The 21,313-nt window shown below is 37.9% G+C and overlaps 1 protein-coding gene across 1 annotated transcript; it reads left to right on the forward strand.

Moving 5' to 3' along the window:
- The first annotated feature begins 13,770 nt into the window (after nucleotides 1-13,770).
- On the forward strand, nucleotides 13,771-14,217 carry LOC141601481 (uncharacterized). The gene has a single exon (XM_074421770.1). The coding sequence runs from the start codon at nucleotides 13,771-13,773 to the stop codon at nucleotides 14,215-14,217; it is 447 nt and encodes a 148-aa protein (XP_074277871.1).
- The last annotated feature ends 7,096 nt before the right edge of the window (nucleotides 14,218-21,313 follow it).

Below are 21,313 nucleotides of genomic sequence, written 5' to 3' on the forward strand. Positions count from 1 at the left end.
TGAGCTTTTAAGCTTCCTAAAGATCTCCACTTTAAACAATACAATTTGTGTGCAATTCCGTCTTGAGAATGAAACCCGGATGATGACATTGGTAGAATTTGCTAGTGTTATAGGTCTTGATGTTTCGCCTACCCGAACATCTAGACCCCGAAACTACTCTATAGCACCTCTTTGGCGAGCTTTAACCGGTCGCGACTTTACTTACATCAAAGAATGCTCGGCCTCATACATTCAAAACCCCATCATTCGGTGCACCTATCGGTTCCTCATGGGCACACTTCTAGCCCGCCGCAATCCCGCGGTCGTCAACGAACTCGACCTTGTTTTCATGGAATCTTATCTAAAAATACAAGGGCAAAGTGGTTACCACTTTAATGCACCCCTAGTACTCCTTGAGAAATGGGCCAAGTTTAGGAATGGGGACGATGATGGCAAGATACATATTGTTAATGGAGGGTTAGTAACCAAGCTTACAAAACACTTTAACCCCAACTTCAATCACAACAATGCCTACACCCCTCTTCCCGGAAAAACAAGGATCGATGAAATGTTACTCCTACAACAACATCATTGGATAGCCCTTGAGGGCTTTGAAAAAAGGATAAAATGGATCATCAAAGGGAGCACCTCTATTTACCTTCCTATAGAAGGATTGACAAGAATTTCACCTAGAAGAGGACCCCTCTCTCAAGTCTCGTCTTACCTCATCCCGACAAATGTGAACCGGGCTAACCAAGACCAACCTCCTAATCCACATCCACAACAAGAAACCCAAGAAAATTACAATGAAAAAGTTCTGATCCCACCATAGCATAGCTTAGTTTGCATTCACTTTTGTTCATATAGCATCTAGTTTGCATTTAGTATAGAAATCATGCACTTTAATATAGTTTGCATAATTTCCTATCGTATTGGCCATTGAGGACAATGCCCATACTAGTGTGGGGATGGAAAATTCAAACATGACTTTTATAAAACAAAAATGATAAAAATTGAAAATTTTTGAAAAATACAAAAACATGTCTTTTTTATTTCATAAACATAAAAACCATAAAAATTTGAAAAATGGAAAAACCCAAAAACATGATCATTTCCCTTGTAGTTTAGAATTGTATATATTGTATATACTTGTTTGTTTGCTTGTTTGTTTATCCTCTTTCACATTGATCGACTACGCCACATCCGAGACATGAGGATATTGAAGACCGCATGGTATGATCTTTCCAATCCCCTTTTTCCTCTTTATGTTAATGGCTATGTGGCTTTATTTTGATTGATGCGGTATAAACAATGTGATTATAGGATTGCATCTAGATTATATGGCATACTAGTTGGTAGAAGCATATGCATTAGGTTGTATAAATGTTAGTTGCATCATGGCATATAGTTGCATTTAGAAAAATTTTGTGAAAACATCTATTTAGGAAGCTTAACAAGTGTATATAAGGCCCTTGTAGATACTTTTTCTTCTTGAGACTTTGCTTGTTAGAATACTTGTAAAACACCCTATTATGTATCATGCTAGTATCCTTTGACCCATAGATTAAGGCCTAGTCAAGAGTACCTTGTGGTGTGATAACTCCTTGGCTACCGTTTATTCCAAGGTGACCCTTGAAACCATGCAACTATCATCCATATTCTACAGGGAATGGGTACAAAAATTGTTCAAATTTGAGTTCAAGAATTGAAATGAAAAAGAAAAAGTTTGAAATTGCATCAAAAAGGAAAGAGGAGTAAAAAAAATGAAAACTCATATGCTTCAAATACAAGCACCCTCACTACAAATGGGGTAGCATTGAAAATGTTCAAAAGAAAATGCAAAAAGTTGAAAGTTGTCAAGTATTGAAATGCCAAACATCAAAAGGAAATGGCAAAAAGAAAGTGTTCTCAAATGTCAAATGCCACAAGAAATTTGGGGGGAAAAACAACAACAAAAGCAAACTCCCATATGAAACTCAAATACTATCGATCCCTTTTCCATCGAATCCACTTTTATGCATGGTAGAGAGGGGACGACCTTTTTTCCTGTCTAGGCAAGAAGGGGAATTCCGCAATCCTCCAGTGTTTCTAACACCATAGGGAGACTACTCTTGACGAAAGCACTTAACAATTGAGGACAAAGGTACCCTAGCTTGACACAACTTGGAGGTGATTTATTGGCATCCTTCTAGGCTTAGTAGTTTGAACAAACCGTATCTATGATGGAATGTGTACCCTTAGATTGCTTCTATTTTAGATAATTTCTGCCACTTAGATGAGGAAAGTGGCTATTCATTTTTGTAGATACATCCACTACTTGTTTTGTGTGCTTTAATGCTTGGATGTATCGCCATTTTGGCAAGCCCCACCTTGCCTTGCAAGAAGGCACCCTACCTCATGGATGTCTTGTTGTGAGTTGAAGAGGCGGAGTGAGACCCGCTAATTGTCTCACATCGGCTATATTAGTAGGTTAGTTTGAATAAAGGTCCTGGTTTTTGTCACCTCTTTACTCGGGATGAGCAAAGGTTCGGTTTGGGGATGTTTGATATGACTCATATTTGAGCACATCGTTCCTATGCTTTATAGTGCATAATTGGGTCATTTACTATCTTTAGTTTCCCATTTTGCATATTCTTCGAGGTTTTGTTTCCTTGGTAGGAGAGGAGTGCAAACCTTGCGTTTACATGGTGAAATGGAGCTAAATTGATCGCATCTAAAGACCAAGCATCAAGGGGAAGACAATACTAGATGGCCTATGTAGATAATAAAGTGAAACGGGCAATGATGAAAGGATCCTTGCATCCCCGGATTGATCCTCGCGGATTATGAAGGAAGAAAAGAAGAAATGTTGTCTGCCAAGGGATCCGAGCGGACCACAGAGGATCCGAGCGTCTCCCCACCACCATCCGAGCGTCCCGTGACCAAGACGCTCATCCTGAAGCAAGACGATCCGAGCGTCTCCCTTGACAATCCGCTCGGATCGTACCCCAGAGAGCCCGTGCCTGTTTTCAAGTCGCTCGGATCATGGCAAGACTAGCAAAATGGAGATGCTCATCTCCTCGGAGAGGAGCATTTCCTCTACTTTTCTTAAGGACTTAGTAGTCATTTAAGCCCTTAGTAACCCTAATCTTTGTACTTAATCTTTAGTATAAATACCCCATTGTACTACCTAGATTAGGGGCATCTAGTAATCAAGTAGTAATCAATTAGTATTCATTCCTTAATCTTGTAATTAACTCTTAATCTAGTCTTAATACAAATCTCAATACTTAATCTTTCCTTAATTTCTCTATTGTTCATCATTTATTTTGGGTAATTAGAAAATTATTTGGGTTTATTTGGAGGATTGACAACCTTCCATCAATCATCAAGTACTTCTATTATTCTTTGCATTAGTAATGTCAAACTCTAGTTAGCCAATCATTACTGATTAATGTTCATCAGTTGACTATATAAATTAATCATCCCTGATGAAGAGTGTCGTTGGGGCTCTCAATCAAACACATTTATATTCTCAACAAACAAATAGTTAGTGGTTAAGTTAAGGTCAATCCACGGGATGGTGTGCTTTGGGTTCTAGTCTATCTATCTCAATTTATGCTAGTGTCACAATTGATTTGGGTTTGTAGTTGTGTTTTAGACCAATGCAAGCAATAAAGTAAAACAAGCAATGAATTAAGAGATGTAAACAATTGATAACAAGTATAAAGGATACTAGGATGTCATGGGTTCATAGGGGATTCATGGGAGTTTGATCATACAAACATGTTCTCATTTATATAGCAAGCACTTATTATTGTGATGGGATCGAGTTGGTGTATAAGCTTACAATCCCTAAGAAGGTTTGGGTCCCAGAGCCGAATCGATTAGATTGTACAACACCTACAAGTCGACTTAATCCTTCTTATTCAATTATATGCATGGTCTAATGAGGCTCGAGTTGGTGTATAAGCTTAAAAGCCCCATTAAAAAGATAGGTGATGGGTAAAAAATGCAAGGATTCATAGGTTCGCATTTCATCAAACATAACATGTGCATAAGTTGAAATCACAACAAGCAAACAATTTAATTATGAAGACATATTAGATTAAGCATGAAATCAATCCCTATGTTGGTTTCCCTTACTTCCCCATTAATCCTAGTCAAAGAACTACTCACTCATTATCATAGAAAACTTGTCATTAATGGTGTCAATCATCACAACAAATATAAACATGATAAGAGAGTGAAGAAATAAACAATAAAGAGTAAAGAGATTATACCAAACTTGAGATAAATAAATTGAAAGGAAAGAATAATAGAAGAGAACTTGATTGATTGGTAAAGAGTTGTCAATTCTCCAATAATAACCCAATAATCTAGCTTCAATTACCCAATAACAATAAACTTGATCAATAATTAAGGAAAGATTAATGTGGAATGGTTAAGATTCATCTATTCTAATCTACTCCTAATCTATTCTAAGAGGATTTTCTATTATGGGAACCTCCTTCCTTTTATTATTACAAATGGAGTATATATAGTAGTACATCATTAGATTAAGCAAGGGTGGATTAGTAAAAAAAATGCTAAGTTTTAAGTAGGGAATTGCAAGTCCCGAGGGAGATGCGCATTTTGGACTGCTACTCTTAACACGATCCGCTCGGATCAGCTTGAAGCACGGTTGGTTCTGCCAAGGGATCCGCCCGTCTTGGTAGGGAAACGCTCAGATCAAAGGTCCCAGATCCGCTCGTCTCGTGCTCGGGCCGCTCGGATCTGGTCAAGGCAATCCGCCCGTCTTGTGCTTTAGGACGCACGGATCGTGGTACAGTTTTCCACCTCTTGCTTTAGAAACCTATGACCTACGTATACTCTTTATTCTTGCTTCATTGGTCATTGTTCTTGCCTCCTCTTCATACTAGTCCATCCAAAATCATCAACAAGCTTCCGAATATGTGCGAGAGACGGGAATTCTGCCTCATTATCTCCTTTCCTATAAGACATATGAAATGCACTAGGAAAGCAAAATAGGAAGGAATTGACGGATAAAATGGCCATGAAATGCTATATTAGTATGCAAAATGGGTTCAATTAGGGGACTAAATGTGCGCAATTAAGAGTCACATCAAACATCCCCAAACCGAACCTTTACTCGTCCCGAGTAAAGAGGTGACTAAAAGTATGACCTTTATTTATACTATCCTAATAATATAACTAATGTGAGACAATTAGCGGGTCTCACTCCGCCCCTTCAACTCACAACAAGACATCTATGAGGTAAGATGCCTTCTTGCAAGGCAAGGCGGGGCTTGCCAAAATGGCGATACATCTAATCATTAAGCACACAAAAAAAGTAATGGATGCATCTTCAAAAGAATAGCCACTTTCCTCATCTAAGTGGCGGAAATCATCTACAAGGGAAGCAATTTAAGGGTACACACTCCATCATAGATATTGTTTCTCCAAGCTACTAAGTCTAAAAGGATACCAACAAATCACCTCCAAGTTGTGTCAAACTAGGGTACTTTTATCCTCAATCGCTAAATGCTTTTGTCAAGAGTAGTCTCCTTATGGTGTTAGAAACACTGTAGGATAGCGGAATTCCTCCTCTTGCCTAGACAAGAAGAAGGGTCGTCCCCTCTCCACCATGCAACAAAAATGAGATCAATGGATAAAAAGGGATCGAGATGTTTTGAGTTTCACATTTGTAGTTTGCTTTTTGATTTGTTTTTCCCCCCCAATTTCTTGTGGCTTTTGACTTTTTGAGAACATTTCTTTGCCATTTTTTATGTTTGGCATTTTGATACTTGGCAAAATTTTCAATATTTAAATTTTTGAACATTTTTCAAAGTAACCCCATTTTGTAGCAAGGGTACTTTTATTAAAGCATAGGAGTCTATTTTTGCTCCTCTTTTCATTGATGCAATTTTTTTGCAAACCTTTTTTACTTTCATTTTGGTACATGAACTCAATTTGATGTTTTTGTGCCCATTCCCTTATTGTTGACAAAATATGATGATAGAAGTGAAAGAACGGTTGCACGGCTTCAAAGGCCACCTTGGAATAAACGGTAGCCAAGGAGTTATCACACCACAAGGTACTCTTGACTAGGCCTTAGTCCATGGGTCAAAAGATACTAGTACGACACATCCTAGGGTGTCTTGAGGGTATTCTTGTCAAGGAGAAAAATTATCTACAAGGGCTTTATATACACTTGTCAAGCTTCCTAAATAGGCATTTTCTAACCATGCAACTACATGCCATGATGCAACTAACATATATACAACTATAATGCATATGCTTCTATCACTATTATGTCATATAAACTAAATGCAAACTCCTAAGAACACATAGGTACACAAACCGCGACAACAAAATACACCACATCCTCCTTGACATGTAAGCCCATCCTCCTCATATGAGTAATGAAAAGAAATGGAAGGGAAATAGGGATTAGAGCGATCATACCAAGCGGTCTTCACATTCCCTTGACAATGCCTCAAATGAAGTGTCGTATCTATGTGAGAAGAGAACAAAAACACAAGTATATACAATTCTACACTACTAAATTAAAAAACATGTTTTTGGTTTTTAAAGTTTTCAAATTTTATGGATTTTGTTTTAATGAAATAAAAGAACATATTTTTGGGATTTTTTGAAATTTTTCAATTTTTATGTATTTTGGAATATAAATTCCCATCCCCCACTTTATTTTGGACATTGTCCTCAATGTACATGTAGGAGTAGGAATGAAAAAGAAATACATATTTTTGTATTTTTAAAGTTTTATGGAAATTGAAGTACAAATGCAATGATATGATATGAATGAATGCATGCTCTAACTAAATGCAATTCTATATGACATATATAAAAAAATGAATGCAATCTAAACTACACTATATGATGCATGTTATATGTAGATTCTTGGGTCACCTATGATCAAACCTCCCTAAACCGATTTAAGCACTATTTTTAGTGTAGGAGAAATGAGGTTGGGTCATTAGTGACTATGTATGAATGGAACTAACTATATGAAATATATCACAATGTAAACTAATCTATTCATGTTACAATGCAACTATACTATATGAGCTAGCTAATGTAGATGTAATACTCTAGCTGGGTGTGGAGGAGAATCTGTGGGGTTAAAAATGAGATAGTCCATGGGTATGTTGATGGTATCTGGCATCAGCAGGAAGGCTTCTCTTCTACCAGATGTTATGATTGGTTGAGGGGGCAAGCTCCTAAAGTGCTGTGGGAGAAAGTAGTCTGGACGGGGTGGAGTATTGTAACACCCCGGTTTATAAAAGAAGTCCTCGTCAAGACATTCCCTAATAAAACGGACTGTTACCATCTCGGTTTCCCGAGGTAGTGAATAACAAATTAAACTCCAAGGCAATTTATATAATATTTTAACTTAATTATTACAAATCCTCTTTTCAACTCAAATTACAAGAACTGACATAAATAAAAGTGAAAGTCTTCTAGATGATGATCTAGCTACTAAGTCGTCTAATCCAATGTCTCACGCCCATCCAGCTCCCGTTCTATCTCTTAAACCTATCAAGTCTGCTCCCCATAAAACGGTTCATCACAGGTGTTCACGAATACACAGGGTCAACCACGAGGTTGAGTAGGGAAAACAATAAAACAATAAAATATGATATGCATGATACTCCGTCACCTCCATCTCCATCTCAACTCATCACACACATCTCATACCCCGAACGCCCATGACCATACCGATCCCGGTAGACTATATATCGACCGAAGCCGATCTGCCCACTCAATAGGCGAGGACACCAGGGCAAGTCTGCGAGAACCCGCCGGGCCTTATCACAACATCACATCGTATCTCAACATCGTCACTCCTACACCATCCTCCAACTCCAATGCATATGAATGCTCAAAAGAAATTGATGCAACATGATATATATATAAATAAATGAACTGATGAATCACAAAAATCATGCCAGTTACCCGATGTCGTGATATCATACTCAATACGATCAAATCAGTCAATCACCTTTCCGAATATAAATGATAACGTAATTCAACAACCAGGAATCCAGTCAACACAATTCAACAACGATAATAGAGTAAGTGTATTTCCCTACACCAAAGTGCCAGTAATTCCAATTAAGCAGTTAAGCAGTCCAATGGACAGATGTCCAATAATATTCCATCACAAAATCGTTCTCTTTTCCTGCCGCCATAACAGCCACCACGGTCGTCTATGGTCGTCGCCAATCACTCCTAGCTCATCCTTGCTGTGCCGTCAACCACCCACGGCCACTCTCTCTCTCTCTCTCTATGCGGATTCGTGATGATTGGTGTTGATGAAGGAGGGAGGCGGGTTGAGGAAGTAAGAGAGGAGGGAGGCGGGTTAGGGGACTGTTAGGGTTAGGGTTAGGGCACTATTAGGGTTAGGGTTTAGGGTTAAGGGTTAAATGGGCTTTAGGGTTTAATGGGCTGAACATATATTGGGCCAACTTAAATGGGTCAGCTCACAATTCGTATTTCTTATAAAACCCGTCTTAATTAACTTAGCTCGATAACTTAACATAATTCTCGACTAACAATTAACTCGACATAATTAGTAATATAAATTGTATAAAACTTAATATATAATAATATCCATTTAATTTATTATATAAAAATACGGGGTATTACAGTCTTCCCCCCTTAAAATGAACTTCGTCCCGAAGTTCGCTCCCGTACTCAAACCTCAGAAGGGTATTGTATATCGTACATACGGCCGTCACGCATTTCTAACACGGTTAACACATACTTTTGACACATCAATTAAACATATCAAACACGGAATGTTACATTCTGCCCTCCTAAAAATAAACTTCGTCCCGAAGTTTAACTCATCTTCAGTTAACCCAATTAATTACAACACGAAATGTCTAAAAATTAAATAATCATCTGAGAACACCGTCATCTTCCATCTAAATTCCGATCTCAAACTCAAGTAACTCAATAACCATGGTCGCACTGGACCGAAAACATAACTCCCGTAAACATAACTCAGCTCATAGGCTAACTCATAACTCATTACCAGTAGTTTAATCACACTCTCCTTTTTCACATCAACCAACTAACCGAAGTAGGAACAAAACATATAGAACTCATTTGCATAGGTACCCCACAACTAAACATCTACTTGATCAAAACTACGATCTACAAACAAGTGCAAATTAATCGTTAAGATTTTACAATCCTACCCAACTAAAAACATGGTTACGTCCTCGTAACCTTCATTATTATAACCAAAGTTCTCAAACTACTGCTAACAACTGAAAGAGGATAAAAGATTCACAACTCACGCTCAATTTAAATAATCCCTACCAAAGACAATCAATATACAAGCTCTCTCAAGGAAACTACCGTTACCAGTAAAAATCATTAATAATTATTCATTTCACCAATCATTGTAATCTCATACCTTAGAAACATAGGGGATCAATAAACATAAGAAAGAATTAGGGTCAACACTTTGATAAATCGATTTATGAAAATTTATAACCTAATAGGTCCAATCTGACTTTCCTTTTCTTAATTTTACAGATTTAGGTCAAGACACAGAATCACCGATAAAATGAAGACAACCAGTTTCGCAGTACTTATCGTCCCAGAAATATTTTTAATTCTTATAACAAAGGGTTTGGGAATTATTCACGAATGACGAATGCACCTTGATTGACAAATTCTACAAACATATTGGTCGAGTCAAACAAGCGAGTAAACCACGATATTGGAAAGTTAACATACAAGACTATCATGCATAAAATTTCGTTCTTGGTATTGAATATATTTAAACTGCACCCAACACAATGACATACGAGATTAATGTATTTAACTATACCAATTTTACAAATATTAGTTACCTGTCATGCTAATATTAACGTACCATATTGACACACAACTTACTTAAATCACCACATTACATTTTCCGTTTTGACATTCGTAATTAACCACAACCCACCAATTCGCTATATGAACGAACAACATGACTAAATTATCCCACTACTTATGACCCCGTTCTAGTTTCATTTCTCCAGACTAGCAATTATCATGGACACATACAACCAGACACTGGCTGGAAATCTCATTCCGAATTTATACTCATACGACACAAATTTAACTTCATTTTCAAAACTTTTACTTTCTTACGGGACGGTGAATAATTTTCCTAACATAAATCTTATAACAGAGCCGTTCATAGAATCCATTTGACTTACTACGAAACTCAAAATCGATAAACTTAATTCAATTCCTTTAAACAAAACGAGCTTAGGTGTCGACTCATATATTATAATTTACAGGTTCATCTTATTCATTTCAGTCCTATCTTTACTAATGCACGACTATTACCTCAATCATCAGGATTTTAGTTGCACTTCTTTACTCAGTTATATTCACGGCTCAATTAAACGTAACTATAACGACTATCATTGGAACCAATGCATATCATGTGAATCATAGAAGGGTTATCCATTATAATTGCCAATATAAACGACTCGAGAATATAGATATGTCAAATGTCGTGTCATATCAAACAGTTTCCTTTATATCACACCCATACAATTGCAAGAATCACTTTAGCATTTTATGATAATATAATAACGAACATATCCAATTAGAAATAACACACTGTTTATTATCGTGTCATAGGTTTAGGTTCAATTGAAATCATTTAATGCGATGAAGATAATAATTATAACTATGGGCACACAACTCATATGAAAGACATTAGAACTCAGATGACACCCTACACGTGTGAACATTTAGACACAATCATTACTACCACCCATGTGTAAACTTTTAAACAAAATTATTGTAAATATTCATGCGAGTATATTAGAAAAATCAAATTAACTTTTAACGTCATCAATTTACACGAATATGACAATATGGTTTTATATTTATATATATATCCGACCACTATGCAAATATGATGCACACACCAGAGATATTACAACATGCCAAATGTATATAAAATATGCAACAACTGGACTCGTATAAAATATTCCACCCTAGATTTAAGAATCAAATTAAGCTATCCAATTTTACTCATACTATCATGCCAACCATGTTATCAACTAAGTTTTAAATTTTTGTCACTTGTTAAGATACATAATTACTGAACATGCGTGCTACTATCGCCATATGAAACATTATAAATTCTCATTACTAAAGCTCGTGAATTAACCAAACAAATTGTATGAAATTTTAACATAGAACGCACATTTTAAATGTTTTGATTTACGTTGTACCTTCCAAAAATCACGAATAAATAATTGTTTGATTAAAACTTGATTCAAATTACTTTTATAAAACATGGTGAGTTCAAAACACAGGGAAAAAGAATTAGGTTAAAGCTCAAGAATTCCATTTTTAAAGAATTTTACAACTCAGTTGGTCCAAACAGGCATGTGACAGCTATTGGTCCAAAACTTGGGTCAGTTTGCAAAACTTTTTATTTAATATTGAGACATCAAGATTTTTCGTGGCTTATCAATTTGAAAACATATGCGAATTTTATGATCGATGGAGTTGGAATTATGCGAAAATTATTAATACAATTTAAATGAGGATTTTTACAAAATCGTTGGTCAAACATCACTGCACAGGAACTTCCTAACCACAACTTACTAAAATAATTATTACTCCTAGTCTGTATATCCTATAAGCGTGAAACAAACGCCAAACGATCACTAACTCCTAAGACTATCTCTCATAAAATTTTCATCCATAGGCAATAAACAGAAAAGAAATGGCAGTAAGGTCAATTAAAGAGTAACATCAACTAAACGAGTTTGAGCACTATGTCATTCATTTTCTATGTCCCAATTCTTACAACTATACTATCGATACTAATCCATCGTAACTTAAATCTCACACTGTAAAATTCGTAACATCTACCCGATAGAATCCCTTCGCATCTCAATCTCCTCCGTATATCTAAATCACGATTGCTATGACTATAAACATGTAATTCAATACTGTTTCTAATTACTATCATAATACTATACTAGCATGGCTTTGGGATCACATAACCGCATATTACTTAGTCATAGTAGTGCTATCAACACATCATTCATACAAATTACTTACCGTAGCGTTGTCCTGCAATAATCAATGTATCAATCAATTAACACTTAGGCAACGATATATGAATTTCCTGTTCAACCTCAAGCAACTTTTCTACCCTTTCTCTCATATACACTCGGGGTTTCCGGTCAACTGAGAGGACCACTGGTTCGGTGTGAGGGGGCCCCTAACTCATACCTTACCGTAGTGTGCTCCTAACAGTTCTATCCCGGGGTTCATTTTATTTAGACACATCCTATGTTCATTGGCTCATTGGTTTAGGCCTGAGGATCGTTCGCTCTGATACCACTTTGTAACACCCCGGTTTATAAAAGAAGTCCTCGTCAAGACATTCCCTAATAAAACGGACTGTTACCATCTCGGTTTCCCGAGGTAGTGAATAACAAATTAAACTCCAAGGCAATTTATATAATATTTTAACTTAATTATTACAAATCCTCTTTTCAACTCAAATTACAAGAACTGACATAAATAAAAGTGAAAGTCTTCTAGATGATGATCTAGCTACTAAGTCGTCTAATCCAATGTCTCACGCCCATCCAGCTCCCGTTCTATCTCTTAAACCTATCAAGTCTGCTCCCCATAAAACGGTTCATCACAGGTGTTCACGAATACACAGGGTCAACCACGAGGTTGAGTAGGGAAAACAATAAAACAATAAAATATGATATGCATGATACTCCGTCACCTCCATCTCCATCTCAACTCATCACACACATCTCATACCCCGAACGCCCAGACCATACCGATCCCGGTAGACTATATATCGACCGAAGCCGATCGCACCACTCAACGGTGAGGACACGGGCAAGTCTGAGAACCCGCCTGGGCCTTATCACAACATCACATCGTATCTCAACATCGTCACTCCTACACCATCCTCCAACTCCAATGCATATGAATGCTCAAAAGAAATTGATGCAACATGATATATATATAAATAAATGAACTGATGAATCACAAAAATCATGCCAGTTACCCGATGTCGTGATATCATACTCAATACGATCAAATCAGTCAATCACCTTTCCGAATATAAATGATAACGTAATTCAACAACCAGGAATCCAGTCAACACAATTCAACAACGATAATAGAGTAAGTGTATTTCCCTACCTCAAAGTGCCAGCAATTCCAATTAAGCAGTTAAGCAGTCCAATGGACAGATGTCCAATAATATTCCATCACAAAATCGTTCTCTTTTCCTGCCGCCATAACAGCCACCACGGTCGTCTATGGTCGTCGCCAATCACTCCTAGCTCATCCTTGCTGTGCCGTCAACCACCCACGGCCACTCTCTCTCTCTCTCTATGCGGATTCGTGATGATTGGTGTTGATGAAGGAGGGAGGCGTGTTGAGGAAGTAAGAGAGGAGGGAGGCGGGTTAGGGGACTGTTAGGGTTAGGGTTAGGGCACTATTAGGGTTAGGGTTTAGGGTTAAGGGTTAAATGGGCTTTAGGGTTTAATGGGCTGAACATATATTGGGCCAACTTAAATGGGTCAGCTCACAATTCGTATTTCTTATAAAACCCGTCTTAATTAACTTAGCTCGATAACTTAACATAATTCTCGACTAACAATTAACTCGACATAATTAGTAATATAAATTGTATAAAACTTAATATATAATAATATCCATTTAATTTATTATATAAAAATACGGGGTATTACAAGTATTCCCAAACACAATTTCATGGGGTGGTTATGGGCACTTGGGGCTCTGCAGACAAAGTGCAAATTAATGACCTATGGGGTTCTGGATGAAGATACTTGTTTGCTATGTGGACTGGGAAGTGAAAGTCAGGAGCATGTCTTTTTTGACTGCCCTTACAGTAGAAGAGTAATACATCAAATAAAGCAGGCCAGTGGGGTAGACATTCCTGCAACAAATGCTTTAGATTGGTGTAAGAACAGGCAGGGTTCATCAGTGCAGAAAGGAGTACAGCATGCTATGGTGCTCAGTGCAGTGTATGGGATTTGGCAGCAGCGCAACTCTTGCAGACATGAGTTGGTTCTAGTTCGTCCTGAATGGCTAGCAAAAAGAATTCTAAATGATATGAAAGCTAGGATCAGGGAGCGAGATAAGAGTCCTTTAAGCATTTTTGATGTTGAGTGGCTAGAGAGCAAAAATCTTATGTAATATGATCATATGAGCATTGTACTTTGATACCTCTTATATAATATACTTACCTTTTACCAAAAAAAATAATGTAGATGTAATATGAAATATAATACAAATGCAAGTGAGGTGTAAACTAAATGCAAGATAATTTAAAATGCAATGCAACTATACATGAGAGAAGGGAAAAGAAAGAGTATCATACAAATGGAGGTGGTGTGGTAGGCACCTCTTGCCCTTTCACTCGTCATCATCATCATCATTGCGGTATCCACGTCCGCTAGAACGTCCTTGGTCATACCCTCCTCCTTGGCCAAAGAATCCTCCACCTTGGCCGCCAAAGTTCCCGTCTTGGTTCTCTTGATTAGGGAATAAAAGGTGTGGTTGAGCCCAAGATGGGTGAGGGCCTCTAGGGTCGATGTACCCTTGTTGAGCCATGTTGTAGTAGGAGGGGTATTGAGCCAAGTAGTTGTCAACCCTCCCATCGTAAACTCCAAGATCGACACGTTGCATGAGCTTCATTAAATCATTCATGTTTGGAGCTCTTGGATCTTGGGGAGTGAATTGCACATGTGGTGTTGGGTAGGGCAGAATGGGTATATAGGATGGTGGTGCATTACCCCGTTCCGGCAACTCACGAGATTGACGAGGTTGACGAGGTGCTTCTTCTCTTTGTGGTCGGTTGGGGTGAATCTCAATGGGGAGGAGGTAGTTCGGTGTAGGTGAGTACCGACTCAACCGTGGCTCGGTAGGTGGTACGTTCCACCCCATGAGGACAAGTGAAGAGTATCCCTTTGTGAACCACTCCACACTTCCGGCTTGATTGTAAGTGCACCACCGGTGGTGGTTGAAGATAGCATCTTCGTCAATCAAAGTGCTCCCTTGGAGCTTTTCATAGGCCCCGTGAAGGTTAAACCCGGGGCAAAGTTCATTGGCCAATATTGTGATTAGGCCTCCCATCACAAAGGTCTTGATATTAGAATTCCCTTGAGCATAATCAAAGAGCCTTGTAAGCATCTCAAGGTTTGGGGATGTTTGATGTGAGATTTTTAGGAGATAAGATAAGGAAAAAGAGGGATGGTGGGGGTGTCTATAACAAGGAAACGGATGGGAGACGAGCGGTCCAGGGCCGGGCTCAGGCGGATAATTCGAGAATCCAGCCAAAAAGCCGTGCCAATCCGAGCGTCCCGTGTGTGATCCGGGCGTCTTGAAGCTGCAGTCCGAGCGTCTTATGGTGGAGACGTACGGATTCTTAGTCAGTGAGCTTTCGTGTTTTATCACTAAGTTGGGGACGCGCGGATTGTAGAGGAGACGAGCGTCTCTGCAAGGATGAGCGGATTCTCATCCAGTGCAAAACGTTTCTTAGGACGTTGCCCAGGACGAGCGTCTCAAGGCCAGTTCGAGCGGATCGCTGAGGAGACGAGCGTCTTCTTGACAATCCGGGCAGATTCTTAGACAATGCTGATTCGTGCTCGTAGCATGGCTCAAGACGAGCGTCTTGTTGTTAGGACGATCGTCTTCTGGTGCTTTTGTCACTCCCTCATTTTTTTCTTTTTGAATTATTTCCCTTGCACCCTTTTGTGATTCCTTCTTATCGTTTTCTGAAAATATGCTCAATGAATGGGTAAGCAACCCTCTCTCACTACTCTCATGTAAGAAAATGCAAGAAAAACAAAGGTATATAAAATATTATACAATGCGAAAATTATGGGAAGGCATATATTACAAATGGTGGTTTGAGATAGGACTCCACCAAACTAGTTTGAATTGCGGAAATTCTTGGTCCATAGAGCTCAAGGCTCTTAGAAGAAGGTCAAAGGCTTGTGAACAAACCCCAAATAAGCATAAGTATGGTTTGCTCCAATTCAAAATAAAGCTTGGCCAATGAAGCTTGTCATTCATTCTTTCTTTTACCTTGCCCTTGGCACTTGAATATTTGTAATGCTTCAAACCAATAAGCCCATGATTCTTGTCAACACAAGGAATGAAGTATGGCTCATTTTCGTCCGGAGACTTCCACTCACCAACTACTTCTTCAATTTTGGTGAGCACTTGGATTTATCAATCCTTCGAGAGTAGAAGGAGAATTCTCATAACTTTGATGACCGGATACTTTAGGAGTTGAAATTGTGGGTGCCAAACCTCCACAAGTAAATTCATTTGCAAGTTTGTTCTTGAGCTTTTCCACCAAGTACCCTTTATATGATGATTTGACTTTTTGGAGAAGATCCACCATATCATCTCCAACAATCATAGGTTCCATGGTGGGTGTGAAATGGTCTTCATAGGCAATAGGGGAGAGATATTCATTTTCTTCATGATATGATATCTCAAATTTCTCAAGGATAGGCTCCTCAAGTAAGGTGATTTCACAAGTCCATTCTTCTTCCCTATTCCAAAGGTCCTCGCAAGACACATATTCTTCATAAGCTTCTTTCACGATCTTGTCATCATGGCTATCTTCATATGAATCGTAAATGGGGGCTTCATCTTTCTTCAATAGTTCATCCTCCACCATCTCAATATTCACATCAAAGGACACACCTTCATACTCACAAAGGCTAAAAGTATTTGGCATACTCAACCTCATGTCTTCTTCATCAAAAATAACACTTTCGTACTCACAAGAGCTCAAGGAAATTGGCTCTTCCCACTTCTCATCTTCCACATCAAAGGTTACTCCTTCAAACTCGCATTCATGATCAATGTCTAGAGAATGGTGAGGATTAGTTATTTGAGCTTCCTTCATTTGGGCAATTTAAATTGCCAACTCCTCACCTTGGGTAACAATGCCTTGAAGAACGTTGTCCCTATTTTGGGTCTCCTCTAGCACTTGTTTGAAGAAGTTTTGTTGATCTCCCATCATTTTGAGGACCATACTTTGAATGTCAAATTCATGCTCAATTTCTTGTTGTGGGTGTGTGTGAAAGTGGTTTTATTGTGGCATTTGAAATTCATTGTGGAGTGGGTATTGGGAAGGTGGTTGTTGTGGATATTGGATGTGGTGATTTTGGTGGGGAAAGTTTGGGTAGTAGCTAGGATTTTCATTGTACGAGTTGTAAGGTAGGTTTGTGTTGACTTGCTCTTCAAACACCCCATACCCATTGTAGTCATACTAAAAAAATCTACCACATGCTCCATGTGCGAAGTCTTGAGCCATCATAGCTAAGACAAGGAAACAACTACAATCATGGAAACTACAATAAAATGGTAAGAACGAACCTTGAGGAATGAGTTCCCCAAGGTTAAAGCACAATTAATATCGACAAACAAGCAAGAACTTAATCACATAACACCGTCCCGGCAACGGTGCCATTTTGATGAAGAGTGTCGTTGGGGCTCTCAATCAAACACATTTATATTCTCAACAAAAAAACAAGTTAGTGGTTAAGTCGAGGTGGATCCACGGGACGGTGTGCTTTGGGTTCTAGTCTATCTATCTCAATTTATGCTAGTGTCACAATTGATTTGGGTTTGTAGTTGTGTTCTAGACTAATGCAACCAATAAAGTAAAACAAGCAATGAATTAAGAGATATAAACAATTGATAACAAGTATAAAGGATACTAAGATGTCATGGGTTCATAGGAGATTCATGGGAGTTTGATCAAACATGTTCTCATTTATATAGCAAGCACTTATTATTATGATGGGATCGAGTTGGTGTATAAGCTTACAATCCCTAAGAAGGTTTGGGTCCCGGAGCCGAATCGATTAGATTGTACAACACCTACAAGTCGACTTAATCCTTCTTATTCAACTATATGCATGGTCTAATGAGGCTCAAGTTGGTGTATAAGCTTACAAGCCCCATTAAAAAGATAGGTGATGGGTAAAAAATGCAAGGATTCATAGGCTCGCATTTCATCAAACATAACATGTGCATAAGTTGAAATCACAACAAGCAAGTAATTTAATTATGAAGACATATTAGATTAAGCATGAAATCAATCCGCATGTTGGTTTCCCTTAATTCCCCATTAATCCTAGTCAAAGAACTACTCACTCATTATCATAGAAAACTTGTCATTAATGGTGTCAATCATCACAACAAATATAAACATGATAAGAGAGTGAGGAAATAAACAATAAAGAGTAAAGCGTAAAGAGATTATACCAAACTTGAGATAAATAAATGGAAAGGAAAGAATAATAGAAGAGAACTTGATTGATTGGTGAAGAGTTGTCAATTCTCCAATAATAACCCAATAATCTTCAATTACCCAATAACAATAAACTTGAACAATAATTAAGGAAAGATTAATGTGGAATGGTTGAGATTCATCTATTCTAATCTACTCCTAATCTATTCTAAGAGGATTTTCTATTATAGGAACCTCCTTCCTTTGATTATTACAAATGGAGTATATATAGTAGTACATCATTAGGTTAAGCAAGAGTGGATTAGTAAATAACAATGCTAAGTTTTAAGTAGGGAATTGCAAGTCCCGAGGGAGATGCGCATTTTGGACTGCTACTCCTAACACGATCCGCTCGGATCAGCTTGAAGCACGGTTGGTTCTGCCAAGGGATCCGCCCATCTTGGAAGGGAGACTCTCGGATCAAAGGTCCCGGATCCGCTCGTCTCGTGATCGGGCCGCTCGGATCTGGTCAAGGCAATCCGCCCGTCTTGTGCTTTAGGACGCACGGATCGTGGTACAGTTTTCCACCTCTTGCTTTAGAAACCTATGACCTACGTATACTCTTTGTTCATGCTTCATTGGTCATTGTTCTTGCCTCCTCTTCATACTAGTCCATCCAAAATCGTCAACAAGCTTCCGAATATGCGCGAGAGACGGGAATTCTGCCTCATTATCTCCTTTCCTATAAGACGTATGAAATGGCCATGAAATGCTATATTACACTACTACAGATACAGCCTATAACAACGGGTAAAACCATTCTAAAAACAAAAAGCGGACGTTGTTAAAGCGGCCGTTGTAAAAGGTATTTACAACGGTTAGGTTATTTACTAAAACCGTTGTCGAAAGCATTCACCACGGTTAAAAGCCGTTGTTGTTGCGTGTAAGCCGTTGTGGAAAGTGTTTCAAAAATATGGTGGGAATAATATAACAACGGTTATCATATGAATAACCGTTGTTGTAACTTTCCCACCAAAATTGTGAAGACTTTTAACAACGGGTATATGCTAAAAACTCGTTGTTGAAATTTGTAGTAACAACGGTTCTTCGTTTAAAACCTGTTGTTGAATATTATGCGCGGGTATTTGTGAAAGGTATTTACAACGGTTCTTATTTTAAAACCTGTTGTTGAATATTATGGCGGGTATTTGTGAAAGGTATTTACAACGGTTTTTGTTTTAGTAACCGTTTTTATTACCAACTCCTAATGTTTTTAAAACTTAAATTTGTTTCATGCCATTCAAAAACCTGCATATATCAATGACACCATATATCAAAGCACTAAAGATAAATCACAGTTGGGTTCATCAGAACTCAATAGATTCAATTCAACCACAACAGCAGCATCATATATATATATATACTTACAAGGAGTTAAATTTACATGAACTAATCATTCCCTAACTTCAACAAAAGATTTACTAATAAGCTGATCTAAGCTCTGAGTATCATGCTTTTCGCCTTCAGCATTGCTATGTTCTAAGACGTATTTGCCCGACATGTCCCTTACCTCGTCTATATGTTGCCATTTGTACTGCTGAAGGTCTTGTGACGCGTTGATTACATACTGCGGAAAAAACAAAGACAAGACATTATTGTAACAACATACATCATTCAGCATAGCAACATCATGGTATAGCAGCAAGCAAGACAACATCAGCTATAATTTAAAAAAAGTAATAAATACATTATTAAATTACTAACCTTTTCTGGAATAAGGATATATCTTCGCATAATAATCTCCAACATGAACCGACAAACGTAGTATCCACATTATATGTTATCCGGCTGGCGAGGGACCTGTTATTACATAAAAACAAACAGACGAGAGAAGGCTCACATCAGAATCTTGAACTTTAGGTATTGTATTAGTATTAAACACAGATTTTTGCACTTAAGGTATTGTATTTGAGCACGTACCCCTGTTATCGTAATAAAAATAGGGCCATCATCAGAATCTTTCGTGGGTTGATCCTGCTCGTTAGCTCTTTTCTTCTCAAAGGTCCCTTTTTTTAAAAAAAAAAAAAAAAAAAAGGAGGCAGAAACTCATTTTTTTAGGGGTAAAAATGAGCTTTTTGATATAAATAAAAATTGAAAATGTTATTATAAATGAATCAGTATTATAAACTTACTTAATAATCAAGCCCTTAAAAGTCTCGCTTGGTTGTCCATGCAAAGAGTCCAACCAAAAAACTTTCTTCTTCGTCGGCATGATGGCTGCTAGCACCCAATGAGTCCTACATCAAGAGACATCATCATTATTAACAAGTACTTATATTAGTTATGAAAATGCAATTGTAGGGGGAAACGTAATATTAATTTGTTTCTTACCCGTTTTCATTATAAGGGGCAAAAACCAGCTTCTTGGTTGTCGCCAACTGCTGAGCAATATAATCTACCCGATCTTCGAACGAAAAAATCGCGATAAACATAGATAAAACATAGGGGCACAGGAATCCGTATTGATCACATGGAATCTTGTTCTCGGGATCACTCTCAATTTCAATATCCTACATTATTACGGTAATAATTCCGGTATTTAAAACACTATCTAGTAGTCAGAATATTAGAATATGAAATTATTTATTAAGAAACTTACTTCATCCAAACAAATAGGTGTTGGACATCAATCTCGTCTAGGCCAGCCCAAATGGCTAGCATATCTCATGACATAATTGCTTCGCGCTCAACCCCTAGAATATGCTCCTCGAGCGGAATAATTATCAATTGCTCGTTTTCTATGCGATTACAAGCCTCCTCATGCAGTTTCCTCATCGTCACCGTTCTTACTTTTAGCATGTAATCCTTCCCAGAATATTTTGTGGAGTTTAAACTCCTAACATCTTTCAGTTCGGGGAAATAATGATTCTTTAATTTTGTGCTACTACCACCAGCCTACACATGTAGATAATTAAAATAATAAAAAATCCAAAGGTAACATATCCTAGCTAGCTAGTTGGAATAATAAAAATAAAA

The sequence above is a fragment of the Silene latifolia genome, chromosome 9 (genome assembly GCF_048544455.1).
Source record: "Silene latifolia isolate original U9 population chromosome 9, ASM4854445v1, whole genome shotgun sequence".
Classification (NCBI taxonomy): domain Eukaryota; kingdom Viridiplantae; phylum Streptophyta; class Magnoliopsida; order Caryophyllales; family Caryophyllaceae; genus Silene; species Silene latifolia.